The sequence below is a fragment of the Lynx canadensis genome, chromosome F1 (assembly GCF_007474595.2).
Source record: "Lynx canadensis isolate LIC74 chromosome F1, mLynCan4.pri.v2, whole genome shotgun sequence".
Taxonomy (NCBI): domain Eukaryota; kingdom Metazoa; phylum Chordata; class Mammalia; order Carnivora; family Felidae; genus Lynx; species Lynx canadensis.
In genome coordinates this window covers 20518415-20533699 of record NC_044319.2, presented here as the reverse complement: position 1 = coordinate 20533699, position 15285 = coordinate 20518415, and the positions used below count along the sequence as shown (strand labels likewise).

The window sequence follows — 15285 nt, the reverse complement described above, 5'->3', positions numbered from 1 at the left end:
ATGGTGGTTTATTAGATTTTACTTTATCATTCTTAAACAGCAAAGCACTGTGTCCTGAGCACTTTATAAAGATTAACTCGTTTTATCCTGACAGCAACCCTGTGAGGTAAGTCCGGTTATGCTCGTTTTTACACAAGTAGAAGCCAAAGTCTGACTGCAGTTCTCAGCTTTGTGTGGTCTCAAGGTGGTGAGTGGCTGAGCTGCCGCACTCTGGCCCGGCCAGTGGCTCCAGAGAAGTGCTCAGAACCACCGCGTTCTGCTACCTGTCGTGGTCGCGGAGGTAGAAGAGGGTCAGAGCCTGTATCTACGACACCACGCGTGGCTAGTGTGATCCGTTCTGTGGCTCCAGAGCCTGGAGAGTATGGCTTGTAAAGTGTAGAGCTGGGCTGCCAAGTCATCAGGTCGCCTGCATCTTCCTCCTGAGGTTCCAGACTGAGCCAGTGAGCCAGGAGCGAAAACTGACCCCCCGGCCCCCGCCGCCCCATTTTATTGTGCAGGGAGGTCCAGATCACTGCGGGCCCATAGGTGGTGAAAAAAAGTGGCTTTAGTCACGTATTTGAGTACTGAGATTGTGATGTGGCTCAGGCTGGGTACTCCCGAGCCTTGAGTAAATGAGTGCAGTAAAGTGTTAAAGGGGAGAGAGACAGAAGCCTTCTGTTTTTCCAGGGCTAAAGGTAAGACGGTTGCGGAGGGCTTTAAATAAGAGGGGCTACTTGAGGTGATGACGAATGTAAGAGCAAAGACCCGTGTGCAATTCCAGAAAAGCAAAGGAACCAAGAGAAGGGAAGAGACCCATAACTCACAGCCCCTGGGTGTCTAGAAGCACAGTGTATGCATTTATACGTGGCCATTCAAACCTCAAAAAAAGACTTTTTCTTTTTACAGCTGGGAGCCTGGGAGTGACGTTTTCCTACACAAGAGCAAGACGCTGTGAAAGCGTCTTCAGTGAGAGGCTGAAGTAACCCGGTTCAGCTGACCAGGCACTTGCCCTGTCAGCTCCGTGAGCACCAGCACGTCTCTATCAGTAGGACCCGGCTTTGGGAATGTTGCTGGGTGAGCACGATTACTAGGTCTCAGTAAGAAAGCAGGCTGAGGGTTCTAGAAAAATACAGAATTTTAATTTTTATATATATGACACAGGCATGTCAAAGCCCCTAACTTAAATTTTTCTTTTAGATTTACAAGAGAATTAGTCATAACCTATGCTGACATGATTTATATATACATATATATAGATACATATGTATATATATGTATCTATATATATGTATATAATTCTTCTGTGTACTTTTTCCTTTAGCCTGAGGCTTTTTGCTCATCTGCTCACAGAAGCTACCCAGCTTCCCTTGGGGAACAACTTGAAAACTAAGCCACCCGTCCCGTAAACCTGCGCAGCTCCATTGTTCCATTCCCTGTCACCAAGGGTCCCACAGTCACAGGCGTCTGCAAGCAAGAGCTGAGATGTATCTTCCATGTGGCTTTCTACCACCACCTGGCCCACATTTCAGAATGTGGCTTTTTAAGGCACCAAGTGACTGAAAGACTGGCTCCGCTTCTGATTTGAGGCCCGCCTTCTTCCCACACCTTGTGTGGGTGAGTGACCGCGGGAGGCCAGCCTGCCCCGATGGGCCCTGTTAGAGGAGGGCAGGCGGCTTCAGGAAGTCTTCCTCTTGCAGTCAAGGCAGGAAATAGTTAATTCTCTGGGAAATAGATTTGCAGCCCTGAGAAGAGAAGAGTTGCTCCTCCTTGGGGACGTACACCATCATCTTGGCAATTTGGTCCAGTGCCTCTTCTGTGTACGGGAGCTCCTGGCTCAGGAAGGCGTCGCGTGCACACAGCCTCACGTGGCGATACTCCAGCGGCAGGAAGGGGACGAAGAAGTCAATCAGGTTTTCTTTGACAAGACGGCTCTGGCCAAAGCCACTGTCTGAAATCAAGACCAGAGTTACATGGCGTCTACCTGGGGCTGACCCCAACTGGAGTTTTAAGGTGTCCCCAACCCTAAAGCCTGTGTCCAGATCTACACAGCTGCGTCTTCTTTTAGGGAAAGTGTGTCCCAGGTGAAGGGGGCCCTGGGGCTAGGACTGCAGGTTTATAGTTTCATCTGACAGCAGAAAGCAGAAGGTGGCTGGAGGCGTGAACCACTGAGCTCACAGACTCTTGCTCAGGGTCCACAGGCTTCTACCACCGCCTGGATTCCCAGGGCTGGGGGGCAATTACTCTCTCTCACGGCATTTTCAGAAAAGGAGTTGGGCTTTCTTAGGCCCTCTTGTGCCTACTTGGAGTTGACAATGAGATGATTACAGTGTGTCCTCTGTGCCTTGTCAACCTCAGAAGCCCACATTCCCACACATACAGCTTCTGTGAGGCTGGGGGCCCGTTACCTGTGGACTTGGCAATCTCGGCCTCGAGCTGGGGCACCAAGTGGTCCAGCTTAATGTCTTCCCGGGACCACCCGGCCATAAGCAGATTCAGGACAGCCTCATTGATGACACTGCCTCCAAGGTTACTGGAAGAAACAAGGACTTGTTAACAAATACTAGTATTTTTATATTTATCTTCCAAATGGAGAACTTGATCACTGAAACCTACGGGACTGGTGACTGGAGGTCAAGGAGTGTCTCCCCCTCCAAGGGATCTTGTCACAACCCAAAGTCTAAACAGAGGACCTTGTCCTGCTTTGCCAACCACCCTCCCTGTCTTGCTCCCTTTGACACACGCTCCCTGAGGCTGTGCTAGGTGCAGGGAGCAAAGCGATTGTGTGATGTGGTCCTTCCCCTTGACCTCTGTGAGGCAGGAGAGGCGTGTATGATGCCGGGACTGCGGCGCAAGTGCTGAGGGAGGTGCACCTAACACTTAAGAGGGAGCATGAGGCTTCTGAGCCCAAGCAGACCAGACGGGAAGGTGTGTGTCCAGGTGTGGACCAGAGGGCTTGCGGGCTTCAGGTTCCAGAGGAGCAGAGGCATGAAGGTAGGTGGAGGCTCGCGTGAGGAGGCATCTGCCACACACACAGAACCGCGCAGGGGTTTGCGCTTGGGAGTGTAGGGTGGTGCGGTGACCTGATTTGCTTTCCTTCCTAATAAGATCATTCTAGGGCCACGGAGGTCGGATTGAAGACACACGGGATGGTCGCAGAAAGGTCAGGGAGCTGTTTGCGGTAGAAGGGTTTAAGAATTAGTTTAGGAGACCCAGCTGTCAAGACCCTGTGACTGACGGATGTGAGGGAAAGGAGGCCATCGAAGAACACGAGCATTTGCCGAGAGCTGCTTGCTATCTGCAACCCCCCCAGCTGCTGACAAGTGGAGTGAACGCGGGAGAAGGGTGGCGACAAAAGCCTGGTTCTACACCCACGAGTGTTTTATATTCACCCTAGATCTCTCCAGGGGTTGGGATATCACCAGGCAACTGGAATTATGGGTCTGAAGCAGACGGGGTTAGAGAGATGAGGAAGGGAGGAAGAGGAGAGGATACGAGCACCACTGCCAGGGGAGCTGGGAGCACTTTCTCCGATCCCCCCAGCCCCGTGCCTACTTCCCTCCCCCACACACTCTCCCTTTGCTAGGCCGCAGCTTCCCAGGCCTTCCAACAGCTCCTTAACCCAAGCTCTGCCCCTGCTTCTTGCTCAGGCCCAGCAGAGGGAGGGAGTGGCTCTGCCCCTCTCGCTCGCAGCCATAGTCACCCCTTTGTTTTGCATTTGAGTGTGGCTCCTGTGCCAGGCTCCATGTGAGGCTCTGCGACAGAGGAGGAGCTGCGTGCTTCTCTCCCTGCCTGCCTCCACCCACGGGTAGGCCGGGACAGCCCAGTGACCCAGTGCCTCCTTCCTCAGAGGGCTCAGCGTGCCCCCATAGCCAGCTTTTCCCAGCAGTCCTGAGTCCCAGGTGGAGGGTCCGGCAGGGACAAGGGTGGTCCCCACCCCTTGCTCAAGGTCAGACACAGCCAGACTGCCCCTGACCCCTTCATGTAGGGAAGCTGCCGCCCCACACCCTCCAGCTGGAGGAAGGCCTGCCAGGCAGGTCGTCTACACAGGCAAGAGCTGTTCCCTGCCAAGGGATTGCCCCATCCTGCACTCCCCATGTGAGGCGAAGGCAGGTTTACACGTGCACAGGCTGGAGGGCAGGTACTGGGGACAGGAGTGGGATTTACTCATGGAGCCCCTGGAGCGTGGAAATACCAGGTGCTCAATAAAGGTGTATTAAATACATGGACGTCTGTGCACATCTGTCTACACTGTTCCCATCTACCTTCTGAATTTCTCTTGTTTTGTCCCATAGCCAGTGTTGTCTTCCTCTGTGTAACAGGCTTTTCTGTCACCCACCAAGACGTGACACGGGCCCCTTCTCTATGCCCCATGTTCTCCTCTAGGCTTCAGCTCCTCAGGACCCACTCTGGCACCAGGACTGCACCATTAGAGAGATGCTGCCTTCCTGGCTCGCTCCAGTTCTCTTCCACCTCCTCCCAGGCCACCAGTGGGCCAGTCCTCTCAGCTGGCTCAGGGGCAGGACAACAGGCCCTCGTACCAGCTCTCAGCTCTAAGGCCCCTCCAGACCATTCCACCAAACCTAATTGCTAATAGGTCTTTCTTCAAGACGCGAGATAGGGGCACCTGGGTGGCTTAGTCAGTTGAGCGGCCGACTTCAGCTCAGGTCACGATCCTGTGGTTCATGGGTTCGAGCCCTGTGTCGGGCTCTGTGCTGACACCTCGAAGCCTGGACCCTGCTTCAGATTTTGTGTCTCCTCCTCTCTCTCTGCCCTTCCCCTACTTGCGCTCTCTCTCAAAAATAAACATTAAAGAAAAAATTTTATACTAAAAAAATAGATACCAACAATTATTAATCTCAGAGCCTTAGTTTCCTCACTTGTGAAATAAGAGAATTGGACCAATTTAAGATTGCCTCCTTAGGTCACCCTAGATTCAACAGTCAACAAATACACATTTCTACAAGCATCTTCTGTGCACTGGGGTACAAGGCCCTTGATTCCATGAAAAATTCACATTCTTTTAATTCTTCAAAAAGCCCTTTCTGTTCTTTCCCTGACAACAGCCCAAAGAGAACAGAACAGACGTTAACTCCCCTTTCACCTCACAGCATCACCGAGAAGAGGCCAAGAGCTCCCATTAGAGCGCCACGACCCCACTCGAGGCGCGAGCTCCACTTGGTAGAAGTGAGTGAGAATCATCAGCCCGACTCCAGCCTACCACCCAGGACACCCCGCCACTGCTCCCGCCGCCTCCCTGCTGCCTTCCGATGCCACCATAGGGCAGCCTGCAAAGCCACTGGCGCCTTGCTTCAAACAGCAGGCTGAGGGGTTTTTTCAGGATTCAGCTGCTGGCCTCAAACAGTGTAACTAGTCCCCACCAGCAGTTTGAATCAGCTGTGCCTTTCTGCCAAACCCAAGAGCCCTCAGCACACCGGTGAGGCCACTATAGAAGTCAACTCCAGAGACTCCCATGCTGTCCCGACCCATCCCTGCAACACAGAGGGTCCCTGACTTCCAACTTTTCGACTTTACAATGGTGCAGATGCAGTAAGCATTCAGAAATCTTACTTCGAGTTTTGATCTTTCCCTGGGCTAGCGACGCACGGTACGATCCTTAGCTGGGATGCTGGGCAGCAGCCACAGCTCCCAGCCAGCCACGTGATCACAAGGGCCAACGACCGATACCCTTACTGCCATTCTGCACCCACACAACCACGCTGTTTCTGTCAGTACAGTATTCATCAACGACACGAGCTGGTCAACGATTCATTGCCACATGGGCTTCCCCTTCGACGGTTTTCCCCACTGTAGGCTAATGCGTGTGGTGCGAGCACATTTGGTGTAGGCTGGGCTAAGCCACCGTGTCCGGCGGGTCAGGTGTGTCAAACGTGTTTTCAATTTACCACGAGCTTATTGGGACATAGTCCCATCGCAGGCTGAGGAAGATCTGTGCCCGAAAGCCTTCAGGGTGTAGAAGGGCTGCTTTCTGGACCCCCAGGGGCAGGAGTGGGGACGGCACTGAGCTGCGCTGCCAGCCTGGCTGACCTGAGGGCTCCGGGTGGTGAACGCCCAGGCCTGTCAAGGACCAATGACTCTCCCAGGTGGGACACAGGCCGGCACCAGAACCGCTAGAGCTGGAGACCCTTGTCCCAGGTGTGCGCCCTCCTCCCCAGAGGGTTCCTTGATGGCCGGCATGGCCTCTCCATCCCCCAGCAAGTGGGGGCCCACATGGGGCTTCTCCCCTGGTGGCTCTCTCTCCCCAGGCCCCGCTGCCACCCCAGCATTACATCCATTGACTGGTGACCGCATGGCCTCAGATGGTGCGTAAAGGCCAGGTCACTAGGGGAAAGGGCAGGGCTAGAGGGGACTGGGGCACCGCTGGTAGGTCAATGACCAAAATACTATGAAGACAAATGTTTGCCTAGAGACTGCAAGGTCACTTGGGTCGTATGAGGAAATCCTAGCACTGGGGAGGGTTGTCCAGGCGGAGAACTGAGTGGGAAAGTCAGTGCCCTGGCACTGCGGCTCAGGTCAGAAAAACGTCCGCTTTTCTCTCTGCTTTTCTTTTAAAATCACCTTGGGAGCACCCACCCCCGGCTGCGTTTCTTCCCAGGGCACTGTAGTGTCCCATAAGCCTGAACTATAGACCAGGAAGGAAGGACTTGCCATCAACCACTGAAATCCCAACCTGGCGGCAGTTGCAACTGGTTCCATCTTGCCTTGCGGGTCCACAATGAAACAAGAGCTGCCTGCCACGCCTTGCTCCCTGACATGCTCCAAGCAGGATGAAAAACCAGACTCCCTATTTCTCCACCTTCACAGGGTGCACCCAAAACTGAAGAAAATCCCCTAGCAAGCATGTACTGGCCTGCTGAGGGTGAGAAGTACCTTGTGCCTTGTATTGGCTGCTTGTGAAGCATTTCGGGTTGGGCCAGCAGGGACCCAAACCTGACTTCTAACAGACCTTGGGCAGGACTTTCCCAGCTGGAGCCACCGTAAAAAGATAGGATTGAACAAGCTGATTTCTCAATTCTTCTTACAAAGCCATTTCCAGAGCATACGGGCAAACCAAACAGGAAGTGCAGTATAATGGTCAAGAGTCCTGCATGGCCTTGCTGCAAATCTCAACCAGGTGTGAAAGCGTGAGCTTTTCATTCAACACATCATACCCTGAATTTCAAGCCAGCGACTTCCCCTCGTGATCACAGAAGAACCAGACCTTCCAAGGCGGGAGAAAGAGCTAGCCATATTGGACTTAGTGGGAAACCACCCTCCACCTGGGTCTACCTTGGGAATTTTCAAAGGTAGTTTGTACCTAATTTTCAACAAATGTGCTGATTTGAAAACATAACGCTCTTTTAAGAAGGGACTCGCAGTGTGTGAATTATATTCCAAGCTATATTACAAGGCCATAACCAAAACAGCATGGTATTGGCATAAAAACAGACACATAAATCAGTGGAACAAAAGAGCCCAGAAATAAGCCCATACATATATGGTTAATTAATTTATGACAAAGGAGGCAAGAATATACAACGGGGAAAGAACAGTCTCTTCAATAAATGGTATTGGGAAAACTGAACACCACATACAAAAGAATGAAAACTGGATAACTGTCTTGCACCATACCCAAAAATTAACTCAGAATGGATTAGATGCAGCGTGAGACCTGAAACCATCAAACTCTTAGAAAAGCTCTCGAACGTCAGTCTTGGCAATGATTTTTTGGGATAGGACACCAAAAACAAAAATAAGTGGGACTACATCAAACTAAAAAATTCTGCACAGTAAAGGAAACCAACAAAATGAAGCAGCAACCTACTGAATGGGATAAAGCATTGTAAAGTTATATATCTGATAAGGGTTAATATCCAAAAAATACAAAAAGCTCATACAGGAGTACCTGGATGGCTCAATCGATTAAGTGTCCAACTCTTGATTTTGGCTCAGGTTATGGTTCTTAAGATCTCATGGTTCTTAAGATCAAGCCCCATATCAGGCTCTACACTATCAGCACAGAGCCTTGTTGGGATTCTCTCTCTCAAAAAGTAAACATTAAAGGGGCGCCTGGGTGGCTCAGTCGGTTAAATGTCTGACCTCGGCTCACGTCATGATCTCGTGGTTTGTGAGTTCAAGCCCCGTGTTGGGCTCTGTGCTGACAGCTCAGAGCATGAAGCCTGCTTCAGATTCTGTGTCTCTCCATCTCTCGGCCCCTCCCCTGCTCATGCTCTCTGTCTCAAAAACAAAAACATTAAAAACATTAAAAAAATTTTTAAAAAAAAGCTCATACAACTCAACAGCAAAAATAATCTGATTAAAAATGGGCAAAAGATCTGAAAAGACATCTTTCAAAAGAAGACATACAGACAGCCAACAGGTACATGAAAAGGTGAATGATCACTCATCATCATGAGAATGCGAATCAAAACCACAATGAGATGTCACTTCACATCTGTTAGAATGGCTATAACCAAAAAGACAGGCAATAACAAGTGTTACTGAGGATGTGGAGAAAAGGGAAGCCTTGTGCACTGTTGGTGGGAATGTAAATTGATGCAGACGCTACCAGTAAACACGAGACTCTTCAAAAAGCTAAAGGTAGAATTACCACATGATCCAGCAATTACACTTCTGAGTATTTATCCAAAGATAATTAAAATATTCAAAAAGATATACATGCCCCCACGTTCACTGCAGCATTATTTACAACAGCCAAAATATGGAAACAACTTAAGTGTCCATCAATGGATGGATGACAAAAATGTGCTCCGCCCCACACACAATGGAGTATTATTCATAAAACTCCATAAATTTCCTAATGAAATCCTGCCGTTTGCAACAACATGGATGGACCTTGAGGGCATCATGCTGAATGAAATAAGTCACAGAAAGACAAATACCGTATGATCCCACTCACGTGTGGAATCTTAAAACAAGAACAACAACAAACCAAGCTCACAAATACCAAGAACAGATGGGTGGTTGCCAGAGGTCAGGGGCAATTAGTTAACAATGCTGCACTGCATATCTGATAGGTGTTGACGTTAGATCTTGAAAGTTCTCATCAGGAAAAAGTGTAACTGCGCATGGTGACGGGTGTTAACTAATTGCAACCATTTTGTAATACGGATATATACAAATAGCGAATCCCACTGAGCACCTGAAACTAATGCTCTGTGTCAATTATACGTCAAGAAAAACAAATCCCCAAAATGCCCTTCTAAGAGGGGATCCCCTGTGAGTGGTCCCTCCCTGAGGAGGCCATGTACTAACCGGGGGGTCGGAGGGGAGCCTCCCCACCCTAACACGGCCATGGGAGAGGACAGATGAGCGAAGGGTGGCCGGCGCCAGCGGTGAGGGTCAGGGTGGGAGGCAGAATCCCTCCTCAGCGGTAGGATCAGGGCAGGACCCGGGAGACGGAGGGCTCCCCACCCCTGCCCCCGCCCAAGAGGCCGGGCTTCTGTTTTCTCCACTGGGGTGTGTGGTTTCCCTTTGCGGGAAAAGGGTCTGCAGCCTCGGAGAGCGTGGAAGCCGCTCCCGCCAGCCACTCGAGGAGCCTGGCAGGCGCGGCCCGGGGCCGAGCGCTCTCCCTGCCCTTACCCAGCCCTCCTGCCCTTGTTGCTCACACCTCACCTGAGAAAGAGAAAGACGGTTCTCGGGGACTCGACCCTGTGGTTCTCGGGGGCCTGGGCTTCCAGGTGTGACCGGAGGGCCTCCAGCAGTCCTGGATGCAGCTTCTCGGCCTCGTCGAAAATGAACAGGGTCTGGGGGCAGCGCTCCTGTGTCTTCCTGATCTGACTTGTTAGCTGCTCCTGCACGGAATACGGGGAGCTGCTGGGAGCTGGGGAGCCGGGAAAGCACATCCCCACCCTGCAGCCGCCAGGGCCCCAGGGAGCCCATCTGCAACGCATCACCATCACCGGCTTCCACCCCAGGCCTACCAATCCAAACCCCCGGGGGCGGGGCGAGGGCCTACACCTCTAAGGAGCTTCCCAGGTGATTCTCATGCACCCACGGTTTGTGAAGAGGAACCAGGCCCCAGCCCTAGTCCTGCTCCCTGTGCTCCAGGACGAGGTCCCGTCCCAGCACGTCCAGGCACCCTCCCTAGGGGTGGGAGGCAGGCTCTACCATAGGAGAGATGGGCAGAGCAGGCTCAAGTGCCCAGTGTTGGCCACAGCCGCCGGTCTTGAACTCCCAGGAGCAAGTGCTCACTGGTCCTCAGGCGAGGCTGACCTCTCAGAGGAGCCGCCCTGCAGGGCTCACCAGGAGAGCAGGGCCGGCTCCTGCCCGGGGTGGGTGTCAACAGAGCCCACACTCAGTGTCCACCTCTAACATCCCTGGATTCTGCCTTCGGGCCCCTGTCACTGTGTGTGTGTGTGTGTGGTGTGCACGGTGTGAGAGCGAGTGTGCACATGTCAGTTTTCACAGCGGAAAACAGATCCACAGCAGTTCTGCTCTTTCTGGGAAGACGTGGCCGCCAGTCGCCAGCCCTTGGGACGCGTCACGCCACCTCTGCCCTCCAGGACTGAGCTGAAGCTGCCAGGTGACTCAGGCAATCTCTGTCTGCAGAGGCTTACATCATCTTCCCAGGTTAACACACTGCAAATATAGCAACTAAAAGCCGAAAGAGATGTAGTAATTAGTAATCTCTGTCGTGCTGCAATGCGGTTTGGGTCATCGTCTGGCTTATCTGAAATCCTACGTGTCTGAATGAAGAAACCCAAATCAGCAGAACGGCACGGACAATTTTTGTCCATCTGCTTATTGGTGTGTGATGAGCGATTTGAAGGAGACGTGGAAAATCTTATGTGATGTGCCTCTTTAAAAAAAAAAACAGTATCTGCAACTTCCTTTCCAATATTAATCACAATGACATAAAACAGTACAGAGGAAAGGCTACAAGAAAGTACACCAAAATGCCGTGGTTGCGTCCGGGTGTGGAGATTATGATAAAGCTTTTGCTTTTTCTCTGCTGCACGTTTCCTACATTGCCACTATTTCTAGAACAATTAACACGTGGGTTCTCTGTTCAAGCTTAGCGTCTGGCTGATGAGACAGCTCGAGACAGGTGGTGTTTGGGACAGAAGCCTTCCTTCCACGTGTCCAGGACTTCACCTGTGTGGGGGGGGATGTCTGTGTGGCTTACAGCTTCTGTCACGGCGGCCACCTGCTCCCACACCTGGGCTTCTCCGAGGCCCACTTCCTGGCAGGGGATGGCTGGCTTCAGGGCCTCCCTCCCCCCACGGAGGCCGGCCACTCGGGCTGTCTGAGCCTCTTTCCGGCCTCTGCCCGGCTGGCAAAGCTAGCCCTAGCACTGCCCAGCCTCACCTGGTACAGGTCCACGTACTTCGGGTGAGGAAAGTGGAAGGTGGCGATGAACACCTTGACACAGTCGCTCCTCAGCCCATCCCGGTAGAGGTTCTCCGCCAGCAGCCGCGCCACGAAGTTCTTGCCTGTGCCAGACCAGCCGTGGAATGACAGAGCCAGGGCCTTGTGTGGCTGCGGCGGCTCTAAGTAGCCCCTCACGGCTGTCAGGACCAGCTCCCGGGCCAGATGCTGGCCGTGCAGTCGTACACTCAGGTCCGATGCCAGGCCTGGGGGCAGGACAGAGGGAGCCATGGTCAGGTACACGTGGGCACGGTCCCTGGGAGGCTGAGCCTCTGAACATCTCTAAGCGGGGATCACCTATCCAGACTTCTTGGCCTCAAAATAAGAAACCACCGTGAAGATCTTGCACCCGAAGGGATTCAAGGGCTATTTTCTGTTACAAACACTTTACTAGCGTGATATTTTATGGATGTGTATCTTGGATCCCTTTTTTTGTTTGTTTAATGTTGAGAGAGGTAGGGAGAGAGCATGCGCACGCCAGCAGAGGAGGGGCAGAGACAGAGGCGGGGGGCGGATCCAAGAGAACTCTGCACTGACAAAGGCAAGCCCGAATCGGGGCTCGAACTCACGGTCAGATCATGACCTGAGCCAAAGTCAGACACTCAGTGTACTTCGGGTGAGGAAAGTGGAAGGTGAGCCACCCAGGCGTCCCTGTAATTTTAGTTAGATTTATAGACTATTAGTTGAATTGCATTTAACGTTTGTGAGCAGCTGAAATTAACTAAATTTATAAATCCCCCCCCTGCTTCCCCCCACTTGTGCTGAACTCTGGCCAAGAGCACCAATATTAACTGCTGATTTTCTGCAGGAGGTGGGAGAACGAGCTCAAGGGCTATTTTCTGAAGAGCTGGAGAAATCAAGATTGAATTTAGGGAGAGAAGGAATCACCCTTTCCGAAGGCCCTGAAGACACCCCAGAATGGTTGGCAGAGTCCTGTCCGGAGGAGGGAACCCAGCCCCTAGGCCCATGAGGCTGCTTCCGCCCAGAAATTTCAGGACCTCCCCTCCCGAATACTTTATGGAGACACCCTCAAATGAATAAATTCAATTCAGCAAACACCTGTTGAGGGCAGGGAGTGTGTTCAAAGTCCTCTGCTAGGCCTTAGTTCCTTCCAGCCATGAGGTTACAGGGTTTGGGGACAGGGGCTCCCGAGAGTCGGGGTGGAGACAGGGAGGGTGTGCTGTCCGCCACAGGCAGGATGACGAAAGGTACCCTGTGCCCTAGCCACTCCCCCCTCAATCGCCTCTCCTCCCCACAGATCCGAGCCCCTTCGGCCCCCGCGAGGTCCGACCTGTGAGGTTGTTGGAGATCCTGCAGTCACCGCTGCGGCAGCAGTCCTGGAAGCTGCAGTACCAGGAGGTCAGGATGTCCAGGTACTGCCGGCCCAGCAGGGGAAGGCTCCAGCCTGGAAAGGGGGGCCTGTGAGACGGGCACGGGGCCTACGGCTTGGGGAAGGCGGACACTGCCTCCCTGCAACCAAGCAGAGCAGCCCTTCCTGTCCTCTGTCCCCGCTCCGGAGCTACCCCTCACTCCTCCCTGGGCCTTCCTTGCCCCTTTTCAGGGCATGGGCGGGAGGGGGCACCCCATCCACCCAATTGCCACCCAGCGGGGATACCGCTCCAGCAAAGGCTCAGTTCACTCAACAGATATGCCTTAAGCACTGGGTGCCAGACCTGCCCACAAGGAGCTGGCAGTCTCGGAAGGAGTCAAGCAGTAGCTGCTGATCATCATTCCTCCTGTTTGCTTCAAGATCTGAAATCACGTGAACCCCAAGGGCCTCTCAATTCCTTTGCCAAATGTCAACTTGAATGCACCCAGCACGAGCAAAAACAAACCGAAAGCCACTCACTGGGATTTAGAAATCTTTTGATTTAAATGAAAGCTGTTTAGGGCACCACTGCAGGATTGCCATTACAATCGTATTACAGGACCCAGAAGGATCTACATAGACTGCAAGGGGCCTCAGAAGCCATCTCGTCCAGGGCAGTGAAGTGACAGCCCTGCCCCACGACTTGTCAGGGCCGGAGCCGGACGGAGAACACAGGTCCAGGACTCCAGGCCCAGCTCCGCCCCCGTCGGCAGCCGAGGAGAGAAGGTGCTGGGGTTGTGGCCGACCGGGGGCTTTCCGTAAAGCCAAGACGGAGGTGGGAAAGAGCAGCTCCCGGGATGAGCCAGGGCGGGCTGGCAGACTCCAGGAAGTGTGAGCCGTCTGGAGGGGTCAGGGACGGGAGGCGTGGGCAGGGCAGCCAGGCCCTCCCGGGGGCATCAGGGGGCCGCGCCGGGGACAGGGGGACGGGCCGCTCGGTCCCCGGCGGCGCCCAGCTTCCCAGGCCGGCGCTCGTCCGACCCCGCGGAGCCCCAGCGGCCCCTCTTACCCAGGGGCCCCGCGCGAGCCTCCTCGTCGCCGTCGCAGTCCTCGGGCCACACGCGGCAGCGCAGGAGCGCCCAGTAGCGCCGGGACAGGGCGGCGGCCTCCCTCAGCCGCTCCCGCAGGCCCGGGAGGGGCTCCTGCGCCCCGTCCGGCGGGCCCGCGTGGCTCGCGCCCGGACGCGGCGGCAGCAGCAGCAGCAGCAGCGGCAGCAGCGGCAGCAGCAGGCGGAGGCGAGGCATGGCCCTCCCGCCGCCGGCCTCGCCCGGCTCTCGTCGGTCCGGGGCACTGGCGCCGGCGCGGGAACCGAGGCCCAGGCCGGGCGCCCGCAGGCCACCCCGAGGCCGCCTGCAGGCGCCGCCCACCGCGGGGCTCGCTTCCGGCCGCGCGCTGTTCCGGGGCGCCCGCGGTCTCAGAGCGCCGCTGGTACCGGCGGCAGCTCTGGGGCCCCTCCAAGGCCTGGCAAGGAAGGGCGCCCGCGTGTGCGCTGCCCCCGGCTGCACGGAGGCCCCGGCAGTCTTCTCACCGGGAGCTGGAGGCGGCCGGGTCCGCTGAGCGGGGACAGGCCCCGGGACGCCGGGGAAGTGAAACGGCGCGAGGAACGGCGGATTTCCACAGCTGGGAGCACACCCACACAAGAGGAAGCCGGAGGGCTGCAGTCTGGAGATGCTTGGCTTTTGGAAACTCCCGGTCGGGGGAAGAGCAAGTCTCATTACAAGGCAGTTAGGCTGAGGGCTGTGGGCTCTCTCTTGGCTACGTTTGCAACTTTCAAGTGCTCGTGGCACCGAGCGGCTTCTCGGACACCACTGGCAAGACTTGAGGGCCCCTTTCCTTTGGGACCCCTTTTCCACGACGTGAGAATGCAACAAGCTTGTTAGATTTCGGAAGAGCTTGATGCGTTTTCCAAAATCACTGGAGTGACTGAAGCCACTGGCCTAATGGGAGACATCTTGTCCTTGGAAGACAGTGCGGTCTAGAGATCCGGGGACTTGGCTAATGGCCCAGGCTCACTGGCTTTGAGGGTGGGCTCTGCAGACAGTAAGGGGAGTCCCAGCACCGGGTCTCACAATGCCGCAGTCTCTTAGATCACACTCAGTGCCACTTCTGCTCCTTCCTCGACAGCTGGCCAAATGTGCCCTTTCGAACAGCTGCAGAAACCAGGCAAGCACCTTTGTTAGGACACCACCACGGTTAAGCTGGAAAGTGGTTATGCGTATGCATATTGTATGTCTTAGCCTCATGAGGTCAACCCTGAACCCAAACCTCCCACAGAGCGGGGCCAGGACACCGGCACTGCCCCTCGTGCAGTCAAGCTCAGCCAACCTTTGGTGGAAGGAACACACCTTTACTATTTGGAAATTGAAAACGTGAACTCCTTCAGTAAATGGGCATGAATGGCAACCCGGTATAGGGATTAACTGAATGGCCCCTCCCATTTTCTATGTATGAGCTTGGGTATTAGCTGCCCTGTGCCTCAGTTTCCCCACCTACAGAATGGCATAATAGAAGCCGCTTGACAGGGAAGCTGTGAGCGTTCGTGAGCTCATTCA

The 15285-nt window shown here is 54.2% G+C and overlaps 1 protein-coding gene across 1 annotated transcript; it reads right to left on the bottom strand.

Moving 5' to 3' along the window:
* Positions 1–1096: 1096 nt before the first annotated feature.
* Positions 1097–14072, bottom strand: TOR3A (torsin family 3 member A). Its single transcript, XM_030303237.1, has 6 exons — positions 13743–14072; positions 12659–12772; positions 11308–11573; positions 9613–9791; positions 2385–2509; positions 1097–1927 (listed from the first exon to the last, which is right to left on the bottom strand). The coding sequence occupies exons 1-6, from the start codon at positions 13975–13977 to the stop codon at positions 1677–1679; spliced, it is 1170 nt and encodes a 389-aa protein (XP_030159097.1). The 5' UTR covers positions 13978–14072; the 3' UTR covers positions 1097–1676.
* Positions 14073–15285: the final 1213 nt, after the last annotated feature.